A 13,786-nucleotide genomic window follows, 5' to 3' on the forward strand; every position below is an offset into this window, starting at 1 on the left:
TTCACTGTGTGTGGGAACGACTCGTGCATCTCAGGTTTTCCTCATTGTTCACATGGAAATAAGCCCACCCCAGTCATTTATGGAATGCACTGAATTTTCATGAATATGCTGAAGAAGCTGCACACCCCCAATGCAGTAATTAGAGTAAATTAATGCTGCTGGGATGCCTTTGTCACCGTTTGTCTGACTCAAGACAAAAGGCAGAGAGGTCCCATCCTGAAGGGAGAGTAATCCTTTATAAGCAAGGGTTGAAGATGCCAGAGGAAACAATAACATCTGCAGAGGAACCACACGTTCCCTGAGTGCACAGCCTTTATACTTCCCACAAACACCTATTGTATCCTCCTTGTTGTCATGACTCAAACACAAGCATATGGAGGAAGGGACAAAGAGTTATTAATCCTTCAGAGGTAATTACTCATTCCTCCAATTTAGCATTTTAGATAAACACTACAAACTCTGGATTGCTTGTCAGAACACAGTATTGTTTTACAGAACATGAGCTGAGTCAAATGAGTTAGGGTTCATTTTTCATTTTTTAATTTCTAAGGGCTATTTTTAAAGCTCTCCCATGTTCAGCCAGAAAAAAAAGTCTTACCACCCATGTTCTGTGTCCAAGACATTTGGTGTGTTATTAGAGAAGGAACTGTTTCCTAGCCTGCTCCTCCAAGAAAAGCCAACCTCCCTGCATCACCAAGGGTCTCAGCCTCCATCTCCCACCAGCTTTTGGAAACAACTGAACTTCAGCCCCGTGTGAAAACAGTCACTGACAGTCCAGCAGTGTTGTGGCACCCCAAGTCCATGGGAGAAGGCGAACCTTCCAGGTGGCACAATATGGGTGCCCCAACAGGGTGCCATCCCACTGGGTTCCATTGCTCCCAGGAGCTGGTAGCAAGGTCTTGAACTTCAACACCGACTTTCCATCTGTATTTCACCCCAGACACTTCTGTCCTCTTCAGTCAGTCCTTTCCAAGGCAAGGATCCTCCCTTTTAAAAGCCTTATCTTTTCTTCCTCTCACTTTCTTCGTTCTAGATACAAACCCCACCACCCCAATGAATCTGAAACACCTTTTTTTTTGGACTGTCACCATGTAAATCAGGAGGTTCATATCTCAATTATTTAGCATCCCACTAATCCTGCACCATCTGCAATCTTCACCAGCAAATAAATGTGTGTGTGTCTGTGTATCCTTAACTTGATCACTGTTTGAAAATACAGGGTGTTGGATGAAGAACAATTCCACCCTGCTGCTTATAAAAGCTTTAGCACTGATGTCTCATTTTGAGATTTGTTGCTGAGGCAGTTTCTCATTGAATGTGTAAAGCAGTCCCTGTAAATTATACTATTTGCAAAATACAGAGGGCATTTGGTGCTGTGTCCATTCCTTTGGAGATGCCCAGATGTGCCCTGCCAGCACAGCTGCCCTGCTCTCCTCAGGAAGGTGATGGGTTTGACTGACCTCAGCTGGCAATTGTTACACTCACAGCTCCTCACTTCTCCTTAACAAAGGCTTTGCCTAGCCATCCACTTGTGCTCATGCCTTGAGAGGCTACCCAGAACAGAGACTAGACAGGGTTAAAGAATAAAGTAGGCATTTATTAAAAAGGTTTCAAAGGATGCACCTTGGGCAGTAAAATAGCCTGGCCGAGGCTACACCCAAGATGGACAACAGGTCACGAGTTTTTACACTTTCATAAGCTTTCATCCATTTACATATTTGGGTTAATTGTCCAATTACAGCTTCAGGTTATGAAGTCACATCCTCCCAGTGTGCTCTCCTCAATTCGCCCTTGTTTATGCCTTTTGGGCCTGAAGCTGCGATGGTTTCCCTGGTTCACAGGTTGGAAAAGGATTGTTTTGTCTGACTAAACTGTGAGGAGAACTTGCTAACACTTCATATGAAGTTCAGAGTCATACACTAATGCAGTACAGAATCTGGATAATATGAAAGCTAAAACTTAAGGCATCTGTTGCCTTATGGAAGGTGGCCAGGAAAAGTCACTGGAAACTCTGTATCATTACAGAAGAAAATTCCTGAAGAGTCGCAAAGTTAGTGCACAAATTACTTGGGCTTAGAGGGGCTGAGAGTTAGTATGAGGGGTTCAGAGAGCTTCATGACTGATTCCCTTGGCCTCCTGAACAGGAGTTGTCCAAGTTCATCTTGCTGTGAGGTGCTTAGAGAGAGAAAAGGAGGTGTGGGGAGGCTCTGCAGAGACTAGCTGAGCTTGTCCCTGCCTGCTCTTGCACCTCACAGACAGGGCCAGGGTGAACACAAGTTCTCCTGCACCATCCAGAGCTCCCTGCATGGCTTAAAACTGCAGGCAGCTCCTAGGAAGCCTGAAAGGGAGCACAGACAATGAATGCCAGGTGGGAGCACAGAGCATTGCTGCCACGTTAGTGGCTCCTGGTGCTGCATGCCCTGCTTCCCCACTGAGTGTGACTGTGGCTCTCCAAGACAGGGGACATCAGGCTTCACACCTGACTTCATTTTCCTCAGAGCCCCTCAGCAAACCCCCAGCTCTAACCTGCAGGATCACACAGAAACCAGGGGAAATGAACACAGACTGATGCATGGAACATTTCCACACCATACCCACCCCCCCCACCCCCAAAAAAAAAAAAAAAAAAAAAAGGAAAAAAGAGAGAGAAAGCAAGACAGAAGCAATCTGTTTCTTTACCTGCAAGGAGTTATTGGCATATGCCTGAGTTGGGACCACAAAGACACTCTGCTGGCTGTGTTCATACCTTTGCACCAGGGAAAGTCCTCTGTGATGCCAGGATGGGGGAAAGTGAATGCATTAACACATGGAGCAATCAGGCAGAATTTAATCTGAGAGCTTTGAATTGTGGCTGCTGAAAACAGGGTCTGGCCAACATATGGGCTCATGAATCTTTTCTGACAGCCCTGCAGTTATGGAAGCAAGAAGTGGAGCCTCCTGGTTATAAATTGGTCATGAATAAATTCAGGTTGACAATTAGAAGGTTTCTAATAAGCAGAGGATTAGGTTCTGGGAACCTTCAGACAGGAGTGGGCTGTGAACCTTTGTCACTCCCAATAGAGCAGCATAGGAGAAGAGAGGAAAGAACTAAATGGCATGCAGAATTTATCCTGTCCATGGCCCCAGGGATGGCTTTGTATCACCTGCTAGTGGTGCAAAGCAATAGCCCTGGAGCTGAATTTTGAATTTCTTGAAAGTTTTGAGTAGAGTGGCCAGAAAGAAAGGTCAGATTGTCAGGGTCTAGCTTGTTGAGCATGTTCTCCTTCCAACCGTCATGAAGACACCAAATTTCCTGTCTGAGCAGTGACCACCCAGTATTGCTGGCAGTGCCTGTGACCTCTTATCTTGTGGCATGGCACTGGAATTTTCTTCTGCCCACAATCCCAAATTTTCTATAGGATGCTGGAAATTATTTTGCTGCATGGTTTGTGTGGATGCTTTTAAGTCTCCTGTTGGAAAAATTGTCCTGTGGCACAATTGCCTGCACTGACATTTAAGTGCAACTCTCCTTCCCACTCTAGACCTGCTGTACTGCCAGCAGGGACCTGGCACATCCAGTAGGAGCATCCTTCCTTCCAAGGTCACAATCAGGTGTCTAGGAGTTGAGGAAGCCCTGCTCACATCTGGGATGAGGATCTGCATGCGTCACCAACAGCAGCAGCTTGTCAGCCTCTCCCTGGACCTTGAAAAATGCTTCAAGCAAGCGGAGCAAAAATGATGCCACTTTCAGCTAGTCAGACTTCATTTATTTCATTATGCCATGAACTCTGATTTTTTTTTGCATTATCCACAGAGACTCCTAGGATGAGCTAAGATTCACATGTGCAATGTGAATGAGGCAAGCAGTAGAAATAAAGAATAAACAAGGAAGAAACCCCTCCCTGTAAAGTTATTCAGGGATTCCAGGGAGAAAGATAGGGAAGAAGGAAAAAGCCCTCAAGCCTATTTTCCATCTCTTCTTTAGAACATTTTTACATAGCACCTGACTGTGACAATAACACAGCTGGCAATGGCCCTTTCCTTTGTAAACAGAAGGCTCAAACAGTGGCAATAAGTCTTGGCTGGTGAGTTATTGTGAAAAATATTCAGATGTTTTGCTCTCCCACTGTGTATCCTTAGGTAAAGCTGCAGCATTTCTCAAAGCTAATATCCTTTCATGCAATTAAATATGTACACCACTACTTTTTTGAAGTAGTTAGCATTTTCATTAGAGCAGAGCTTCCTGATAAGATCCTGCCACATGAACCTTTATCAGGGCTCTGAAACATCACCTGCACTCCACCAGCAGCCCAAAGTGGATGTGAGAGAAGAGCTCAGCTCTGCTGAGGGCCATGATGAGCAGGTCAGGGCCTCTCCTTGCCATGTGTGAGGATCAGTTAGAGAACTAAATAATCCTGAAAAATGCCCTCCAACCAGGGATCACCAAGGAAATGTTATAAAGTGCTTCTCCTATAACAAGAACTGGGTCAATGCCCTTTAGGAAGGAGGAAGTGGCTCTGTTCTGGTGACAATGACATAATTTTTATGTTGGTGACCAGCACAAAAAGCTGACTGTAGGTAAAAGACTTCTCTAATTTGGATGCATATAGTGGTCTGAAAGCTTATGGGGGAGGTGGAGAGTTTGCCAGAAAGACTTTCCCGGAGCCCACTCAGTTTTATCATCTCTGAAAGGGAGATGAGGAAAAGATGACCAACTCTTCTGTTTATCTAAAACAAGAATATAATACAGGGACAGCTGCACAAAGTGAAGGTTGGACCACATTCCCACTTAAGGGCACCATGAACTGAAAGTTGCACAGCCCCCAGGAATGTGGGGGAAATTGTGCAGGGATTGTGCAGGGAAAAGGGAATGGGTACACCATCAGTACCCACAGGGCCTGTGTCAAGGCAGGGACAAGGACTGCAGGACAGCCAGGGATATTGTGTTTAAACTGGTAAAAGCTCATCTTGCTGCTTCAGTGGAGGAAATCTCAGTACAAGCTCAAAAGTACCTGAGTGTGACAATAGTATATGCAACTTCTAACTCAAAACAACATTAAAAATTCCCAAATTAAACCCCCAAACAAACCAACCCAGCCCCCCTCCATCTCCCCAGAATTATAGAATAGAATAACAAAAAGCTGAAGATCTGAAATGAGTAGACCACACAGTCATCCCTGTAATTTGCTCCACTTACCACTTCCTTGCAAGCTGTATTTACTCATATACCAATAATGCTGTGAATAGAAATTAGCAGCCCTTCATGTTGATAAAAGGCAGGCACGTGGAGCTTTCAGAGACACTTTAGCAGTGTGCACAGGAGAAAAGCAAAGAATCCTTATGGGGCTGGAAACATTTAAGTGGCACTATAATTGAAGCAAGGCAAAATAAATAGAGCTGTAAATGAGACCAGATTTGTGACAAGTCAATCAGTAAATGCAGAGATTTCTCTTTCAGGTCTATTACATCTCAATGAAAAAAATTGAAACACATTCAGATGCCAAACACAGTAACAGACATGCTAGTCAAGAAACAAAAGAATGCAAATACAGCATTTTCAAGAAGAAATATGCATCACCAGCAAATCAGTTGGCACAGAACTGTGGCTGCTTCATGGTAATAACAGATTTTACACCTTTTAACTACAGATCATGCCAAGGGGTCCAATCCTACTCCAGGAATTGCTCACGTCTCCCAGACTTTGCAGCACAGAGATTAGAACTGGGTTTGCCAAGTACTGGTACTGGTTTGGGAAACACAGCAATTACCTGCTGATCTCAGGGATGGGGTAAATGCACTGCTCTGCCCCCAGCAAGCTCACTACACATTCTGCATGAAGTGATGCAAGAGAACAAACACAGGGTCTTCAAGCTCTTTCTAAACACCAGACCCCATTTCTCTACGCTCAGCTCCAGTAAGCGAAATAAGAAGCATATCCATAGTCCATCAAAGTACACCTTGGTCAACTATAAAAGCAAAATAAAGAACTGGCTAAGCAGGTCCAGTGCTCTCAAGTGTTTGTGCCGTCCTTTTTGTTTGGCACCATTCCTTGCGCAGGAAGGCAGCGCAATTGCCTGGCCTTAGAACAACCTTATGGAGAGCTAACGTTGCCATCGTGTGGTGACCTTCAGAAATAAACTGCACTCCTGCAGTTCTCCGTCTCCCCTGCAGCTTTACCAAAAGGCAGAACCAGCCCTGAGGGCTGGACAATGCCCGAGGACTGAAAAGGAGGGTGGCTTGCCCACAATACAGATTTCAGAGAAGTTTCATGAGTTGCTGAAAGGAGCACCAGATGCTGCTCACCTGGAACACAGTGAACAGTCAGAAATGCACAGAGCAGATACTGAAACCTGATATATTCTGTTGTTGCTCTTTTCCCCTGTCCTGGGTTGACTATATGATGCTTTTATCCCCAGTCGTCTTGTTCCGTTTATGCTGTTTATGCACCTTTAAGACTTGTTCCAGAGAGTGAAGGGGGGAGAGAAGTTTCTTTTCAGACACTGCACTCACTTCTCCACATTCCTGCTCCTGGACTGTGTTGTCTGCGGATGGACAGACAGCAGGACAGAGCTCTCCTTTCTTTCAGTCAGTTTTAGTTAGCTGAGGCAAAGAAGTTCCCTGGACTGTGGGGTTTTTTCCTTTCCTTTAGACGTCTTTAAACCTGCTCTGGACTGAACACCCAGAGGAGCACAAGCAGTTCGCACCTGTGGCCCACCGGGCTGGGCTGTGGCATTTCCAGTGCCAGAGGGACTGATAACAGACTGGGTGAGCTGAGCTACAGCTCGCCAAGGGGACCTTCTGAGTTTGTCATCTCTTTTGGAGCAGCAAGAGTTTTATTGTTTAATATTGTTTAGGTTTTATTGTTTAATAAACAGGTTTTTTCCACTTTTCTCCAAGGAAGTATTTTCTCTCTAACCGGTTGAGGGGAGGGGACAATTCAATCTGCTTTCCTAGAGAAGATCCTTTGGGGTTTCTCTCCAAAATTTGCCCTGAACCAGGACATCCCCTTTTGGCCAAACTGTAAAAAACAGTTGTTTGACAGAAATACTGCTCGTTAGGTGTGGTGTTACAGAGCCCAGCTTTAAGGCACAGAGCACTCTCTCCCCCCAGCAGTGCCTAAAACTTTAATGCCCCACTCTCGAGGCAGTGCTAGGGCAGACACAACCCTCTACATGTGTTTTATACCTCTGCCAGGTTGCTCTCCAGGACAATCCCAGCTCCCAAGGATTGCTGTACACCTTATATATCCTGGAAACACTGCAGCTGCCTCAACAGCTGCTGAGTAGTAGGAATGAAAGCACTGGATAAACTGCAGTCATAGGCAAAGATGTCCAGGGGAAGATAGTACCTTTAAAAATGAGTAAATGTTGTAGAAGAAGCATTTCTGAGCTCCTTATGATTGAAGGCACATCTGTTTTCTGTACAGGCACTTTTACCATTTTTTCCCCAGTCTTATATAACCAAGCTTAACAGTAGTACATAAAAAAACCAAGAACCCTAAGGGACAAATCTTTCACCTCAAAGGACCTCCAGGTTGATAGAACTTTGAAGTTACTTTCAAGTTAAAGAGTTTCAGAGTAGGTGGATTTAATCACTTCAAAATCCAATTTAAAATCAAGGTCTCCAGACACTTGAACATGGCTTTTAGTCCCAATTTGCATAATTTCTGATTTTTTTTCCCCTCAGCAGTTATATCCCCTCCTATCAAACCATGTGCTTGAGCTCTATTTCCAAGGGTATATAAATAGCTCAAGACATCACTGTATTCCTTTAAGTGTTTGGGTATGCCTAATGTTGGCTGAAATGAAGCACTAACCATATAAATAGTTAAAGCAATTTTAGCTTATCGGTGTACTTGACAACATATATTTGAGTATGTGTATGACAATATAAAGGCCTCACAAATTGATTGTTTAAAATAGATACTTCCTCCTTCAATTTATATTTGACTGAAAAAAATAATTTGCTTTTAAATTACCAGATCTCAGACTTTACAAGATTTCTCCAATCAATGTGAAGAAAATGTATCTCCTGCCAAGAAACTACAGGAGGAAACACAGGAAATTACATGGATGCTGACACTGAGATTTGTAAACCTTATTTTCCAATGCAGACTAAACTGAGCAGTTCAGTTACAGATGAACTGATTTTTAGGTCATGCTCCCTTTTATTTGATGGTTTTGATTAAATAGTGGAAATTAGTTCTAACCAGAATACATCCTTTCAGCATATGCCTGAATTTATACAGAACCATTAGTGTGATTATTTTAATGTATTCTGCACTCAAGACTTTGCAAGTAACACTGTACATTCCCAACCAATTCCAATAGCGGACTGCTTTGAAATGTCAGGATGTGACCTACTCCAAATAACTGGAAATGCAATTATTTCAACTGGCATTGTGTACTGACTACTGGGCACAGCATGGCAAAAGCATTTCTGCATGTTCCTGGGGAGTACTAGAATCCAACACTTGGACATTAAAAAATAAGACAGACAACCACTCTTGGTTAGAAATAAAAACAAACGTATGATTTAAATTTAAATCAAATGTTTGTAATTTTAAAATTAGAACAAGGACACAGAGTTACACATAATGACAAGTTCATTTTATTTCTGTGCCTTCTGTGCCTTGGGTGCTGGTGCCTTCTCTGGCTTCTTAGCCTTGGGTGCCTTCTCTGGCTTTTTGCCCTTTGGCGCCTTCCCTGCCTTCCCAGGCTTCTTGGCCTTTTTAGCAGCAATCCTCTTCTGGAGCTTCTTCATTTCATGCTTGATGATTCTGTTCCTCTGTTAAAAAAAAAGAAAATATTTACAGTTCATCAGCATGAGAAGAGCAAGAGTTCAAATACTGTACCTTAATTCTTAATTCAAATTCTAAGCTTTCAGATTCTGCCTTTTTCATTATCACCCCTTACCACGCACTGTATCTGAAATGTCAAATTCCACCTAAAACTGTTCTAATCTACCAAGTGGACATTATCATTCTGGCCAGTAGCTCAAGCATCTCAATATTTCATGTGTAATGATTTTCATTAGAGGGTGAAATACTAACAGCTACCCATCCAGAATATTTGATTTTATCAGCTGGCAATTCCATCCTCAGCTGTAACTTGGGAGGACTGACACATGGATTATACAAGCTCAAGTCTGACCAACTACAGAAGAAAGTGGTGACTCCATACAAAAAAGCATGGAAAATTCAAGGCATTCACACCCACAATGTCATCCCATAACCCAAGCCAGCTGTGAAAGTAAGCTACCAACACTGGATGCGACTCCCAAGTGAAAGCTACAGGCTTTACCCCATGAAGAAGCAGCACTCAAACACTTACCATTTTCTTTGCTTTCATCACCTTGTAGCGATCAAAGTCAGTCATTTTGGCTTTCTGTGTGAAAACAATCAGTCATGAAACTCTGATATATGCAAGTAGTACAACTCAGCATTCCAAAGCATTCCTAAAGTAACTGATCATCTCCAAATGATGTTTAGCTGCACTTCTGGAACTAGCTCACAATTTAAGGCCTTTGCACCATCCCAGGATGCAGGAAAAGAGGCTGTTACAGAAACAACTGAACAAAACCCCATGAACTGTTAAAATATCAGACGTTTAAACTGGTAAGTTAAAAACCTATGCCTTGTCTACCTTTAATCCTAACTTGCTATTGAAAACTTTAATTTGCTATTGAAATCATGCAGCCTTTAGACTGTTCCTAATTTTACACAGCAGAAGCAGTACATGTGCTCCTCATTCAGTGAAACACTGTTACCTTTTCTCGGGCCTCAATCTTCTTGGCCCATCTTGTCGCTGACCATTTCTCATTTATGTTTTCCTTCTCCCAGGCAAGTCGCACACACTTCTGCCGAGCGCTGCATGGGAACAGTCACAAAATCATATTCACAGTCTTTATTAAAAAAAGGTTCTCCCTGATGCTGGCCTCCCAAATTTCATTCATTTCAAGGGAAGATGACTTCTCTACATTACTTCAGACACCTTATCTAAGTCAATGTCACATGCATCTCTGTGGCCTAATTGACATTCTGTTGAGTAAGAGCTGTGCTAGCACTGACAGAACCACAGAATGGGTCAGGTTGGAAGGAACCACACTGGGGTCACCAACTCCAGCCTCTCTGCTCAAGCAGGGCCATCCCAGACCACATGGCACAGGATTGTGTCCAGGGGTTCCTGAGTATCTCCAGTGAGGGAGACACCACAACCTGTCTGGACAACCTGTTCCAGTGCTCCAGTGCTCAGCCACCTGAGCTCCAGAAGATCACACCTCTCCTGTGCTGAGGAGCCCAGAAGTGGACACAGCACTCCAGGTGTGGCCTCAGCAGAGCAGGATCACCTCCCTCACCCTGCTGGCTGCACTTCTCCTAATGCCCCCAGGACACCCTCTTGGCCACAAGGACACTGCTGGCTCAGGGACAGCTTGCTGTCCACCAGCACCCTCAGGTCCTTCTCTGCACAGCTCCTTCCAGCACGCTGGCCTCAAGCCTGTGCAGGTGCTCGGGATTACTGTTCCCCAGCTGCAGGACCCTGCACCTGCCCTTGCAGAACTTCCAAAGTTCCCTCTCTGCCTGTCTCTCCAACCTGCTGAGATCCTTTTGAATGGCAGCACAGTGCTCTGGGATATCAGCCACTCCTCCCAGCTTTGTGTCACCAATGAACCCGCTGAGGAGGCATCTGCCCTTCATCCAAGCCCCTGATAAGTTAAACAATATTGGGCCCAGTATGGAACCCTGTGGGACACCACACACAGGTGACAGGCCACCAACCAGACCCTGTGCCACTGACCATGGACCTCTGGGATCTGCTGCCAAGCCACCTCCCTGTTCACATGAGCAGCTGCTCCTAGCACTGCTTCAGGATCAGAAGTACTGCCCCTTTCTGATTCTAAACTACAGAAATTCATACATTAACTGAGGTAAAAGAACAGTATGAGTTCAGCCTCCTACAATCCTAGTGTAGTTCTGTAAGCAGGGAGCCCATTTAATGCCTGAAGGTGACTGAAGCAGCAGCAAAAGCAAAGCTGCAGCAGCATTTACCCTGCTTTCCCCTACACCATCCACCACAGAACTACCTGTGAGATGCCTTGACTGCTGTGAGACTTCCTTTGCTCCTCAACAGCAGCTGCCAGCCAACACTGGCAATGAAAACCTAAATATATTCAACTATGGTATCACAGTGTGCCAAATTTTTACTGTTAATCCACTACTGTTTGAACCTTCTAGACTTAGCAAGGATCACCCATCAGGCGACAGCGTGGGGGCTTTTTAGGCAGGTCAAGAAAGATGCCAGCTCACCTGTGTGGGAACTTGAGGACAAAGTCAGTCAGCTGCATGCACTTGAAGGGCATGGCCTGCCTCCTGACACCACTGCAGGGGCCATCCACCAGTGCCTGGAAAAGGGAAACAAATGTGGGGGTTTTGCAGCAGATTTCTCACTGCATTCGATTTAGACAGCTGCTGCCTAATGATGTATGAACAGTATCTTGACAACACTCATCCCAAACTGAAACACACATTAAGCAGACAGAAGTGGAGATTGTTGAATCTTGCCTGTACAACCCAAGCTTTACAGAAAAAAAAAAAAAGAACTGAAGGCCTGCCTTTGACAAAAAACCAAACTGAATTAAAAAAAAAAAAGTGGACAAAACTAAGATGTGCACTGGAAGAGTCCCCAACCCCAAATAGTCACTTTATATATACATTAATGCCATTTAATTAATAAGTTTAGATTCCAACTGGCATCCCTTGTCCACTTCTACACCAAGGAAACACAGCAGAGAGGGGATGTATCACTTGCTGGGGGGCAAAAGCGTGCTCCTAAAGGTATCAAATACAAGTTGTTAAACCCTACCCTTCTATCAATTGCTTATTTGAAAACAGAATTTCTATTGAAATCAATACACACATACCTTAGCACACAAGCCTCTGTTAAGGCAGAAAGGAGGAAATCCAGGGGCAGCACTCACAACTTACCCTGTTTTGGTCAATAACATCCACGATGGCCACCAGCTTGCCAGCGTGTGGCCCGAAGGAGATGAAGGCAACTCTGCCGATCTCCACGAAGCGTTTGAACACCTGGGAGGGCAGGAATGGACACAGTTAGGCGAGAACACACCCAAGGCCATCTGCAGATTCAAGGATCTGAGAACCTTTAAAGAGCTCCCAAAAAATCACAGAATGGTTTGGGTTGGACAGAGACCTCAAAGATCACCTAGTCCCAACCCTCTGCCGTGGGCAGGGATATATTCACCAGGTTCCTCAGAGCACCATCCACGTTTTTAAAAATTCTAGGGATGGGGCATCCACAATTTCTCTGGATAGCCTGTTCCAATGCTTCAACACCCCCACAGTTAAGAATTTTTTCCTACTAGCTGATCTAAACCTACTCCCTTTCGGTTTGAAGCCATTCCCCCCTGCCCATCACCACACGCTCCTGCACACAGTCCTACCCCATCCTTCCTCTACGTTCCCTGCAGCTCCTGCAAAGCTTTCGGACCGCACGAAACCCCCACGCTTGGGCACAGCGGCCGCGCTCCCGCGGCGCCCCGAGCCCGGCCCTGCCCGGGCCCGCACCACACGCGGAGCGCGGCCCCGGCCCAGCGCGGCTCAGGCGGGTGCGGGCTCCCCGCCGCTGCCGCCGCGGGTGCCGGCGCAGGGAGGCGCGGGCGGGAGCGCTGGGGCGGCAGGGGGAAGCGGCGGGAAGCGGCGGGAGCGCGGCGGGAAGCGGCGGGGCCGGCGGAGCGGGGCATGGCCGCACGTACCATGATGGCGGCGGCAGCAGAGAGGGCGGAGCGGCCCCAACGCGCCCGGAAGCCGCCGAGGCGCCGCCTCTGCGCCTGCGCGGGGCGGAGCGGGGGGGCAGCGGGGACGCGCTCTCCGCGTGGCCGTGGCTCCGCCACGCGCATGCGCTGTGGCGTCAGGGCGCCCGTCCCTTCCCGTTCCTGTCCCAGGTCTCCTGTCCGTGTGTCCGTCTGTCGGACTGCACGGCGACAGGCGGTCTTTCCTGAAGAATCAGTTCTCCTCTCACCGCCTGCAAGTTCCGCCCTCCTCCATAGGCACTGCATTAAGCTGTGTCTCTCTGGCCGCTCTGCCGCCCAGCGTGAGCGCTGCCTGCGCTGCCGAGTGTGGGACACACCGAGACTGTCCAAAATCAGAGCGCTCTTGGTGTGAGGGCTGGTACCCTTCGTGCCGCTTTCGGCTGTAGAGTTACCTTTCTTCCCAGTGGCCTGTGTGGAGCTGTGTTTTGGAGTTGTGCTGAACACAGGGTTGATAACACGGAGATGTGTTTGTTGTTGCTGAGCAGGGCTTGCGCAGATCCAAGGCTTTGTCTGCTTTCCATAGTGCCACGCTGGCTGGGAATTGGGAATGCAGTTGGGAGGCTGAGAAGAGACACAGCTGGGATAGGTGACCCAGACTGCCCAAAGGGATATTGCAGACCTTGGGACATCATGCTCAGTTTATAATGTAGGGGAAGAAGGAGGAAGCAGGGGACATTTGGAGTGATGGTGTTTGTGTCTCCATGTCACCACCATGTATGATAGAGCCCTGCTCTCCTGGAGGTGGCTGAACAGCAGCTGCCTATGAGGAACAATGAATTAATTATTTGTTTTCATTTATTTGTGTGTGTAGTTTTTACTTTATTAAACTGTCTTTATCTCAACTCATGAGTTTTCCAGCTGTTATCCTTCCATTCTCACCCTGATCCTGCTGGTGGGGGACTGAGCGAGCGGCTGCCTGGGGCTTGGTTACTGGATGGGGGAAACAACCACAACTTTCAAACCTAATCAGCAGGAAAGG

General features: G+C 46.2%; 1 protein-coding gene across 1 annotated transcript; it reads right to left on the minus strand.

Moving 5' to 3' along the window:
• Positions 1 to 8,513: 8,513 nt before the first annotated feature.
• RPL14 (ribosomal protein L14) lies at positions 8,514 to 12,894 on the minus strand. Its single transcript, XM_058019900.1, has 6 exons — positions 12,751 to 12,894; positions 11,963 to 12,064; positions 11,285 to 11,379; positions 9,748 to 9,847; positions 9,312 to 9,365; positions 8,514 to 8,766 (listed from the first exon to the last, which is right to left on the minus strand). The coding sequence occupies exons 1-6, from the start codon at positions 12,892 to 12,894 to the stop codon at positions 8,590 to 8,592; spliced, it is 672 nt and encodes a 223-aa protein (XP_057875883.1). The 3' UTR covers positions 8,514 to 8,589.
• Between the last annotated feature and the right edge of the window lie 892 nt (positions 12,895 to 13,786).

Source organism: Melospiza georgiana, chromosome 1, assembly GCF_028018845.1.
Source record: "Melospiza georgiana isolate bMelGeo1 chromosome 1, bMelGeo1.pri, whole genome shotgun sequence".
Classification (NCBI taxonomy): domain Eukaryota; kingdom Metazoa; phylum Chordata; class Aves; order Passeriformes; family Passerellidae; genus Melospiza; species Melospiza georgiana.

What these genes read in the sequence shown, in the direction of transcription:
- RPL14 (XM_058019900.1), bottom strand. Translation starts at nt 12,894, where the DNA reads ATGCGCGTGGCGGAGCCACGGCCACGCGGAGAGCGCGTCCCCGCTGCC. An exon ending in CTGCTGCCGCCGCCATCATG is followed by an intron (nt 12,065 to 12,750) that starts GTACGTGCGGCC and finishes CTGCCCTCCCAG; the next exon opens with GTGTTCAAACGCTTCGTGGA. An exon ending in TGATGAAAGCAAAGAAAATG is followed by an intron (nt 8,767 to 9,311) that starts GTAAGTGTTTGA and finishes TTTTTTTAACAG; the next exon opens with AGGAACAGAATCATCAAGCA.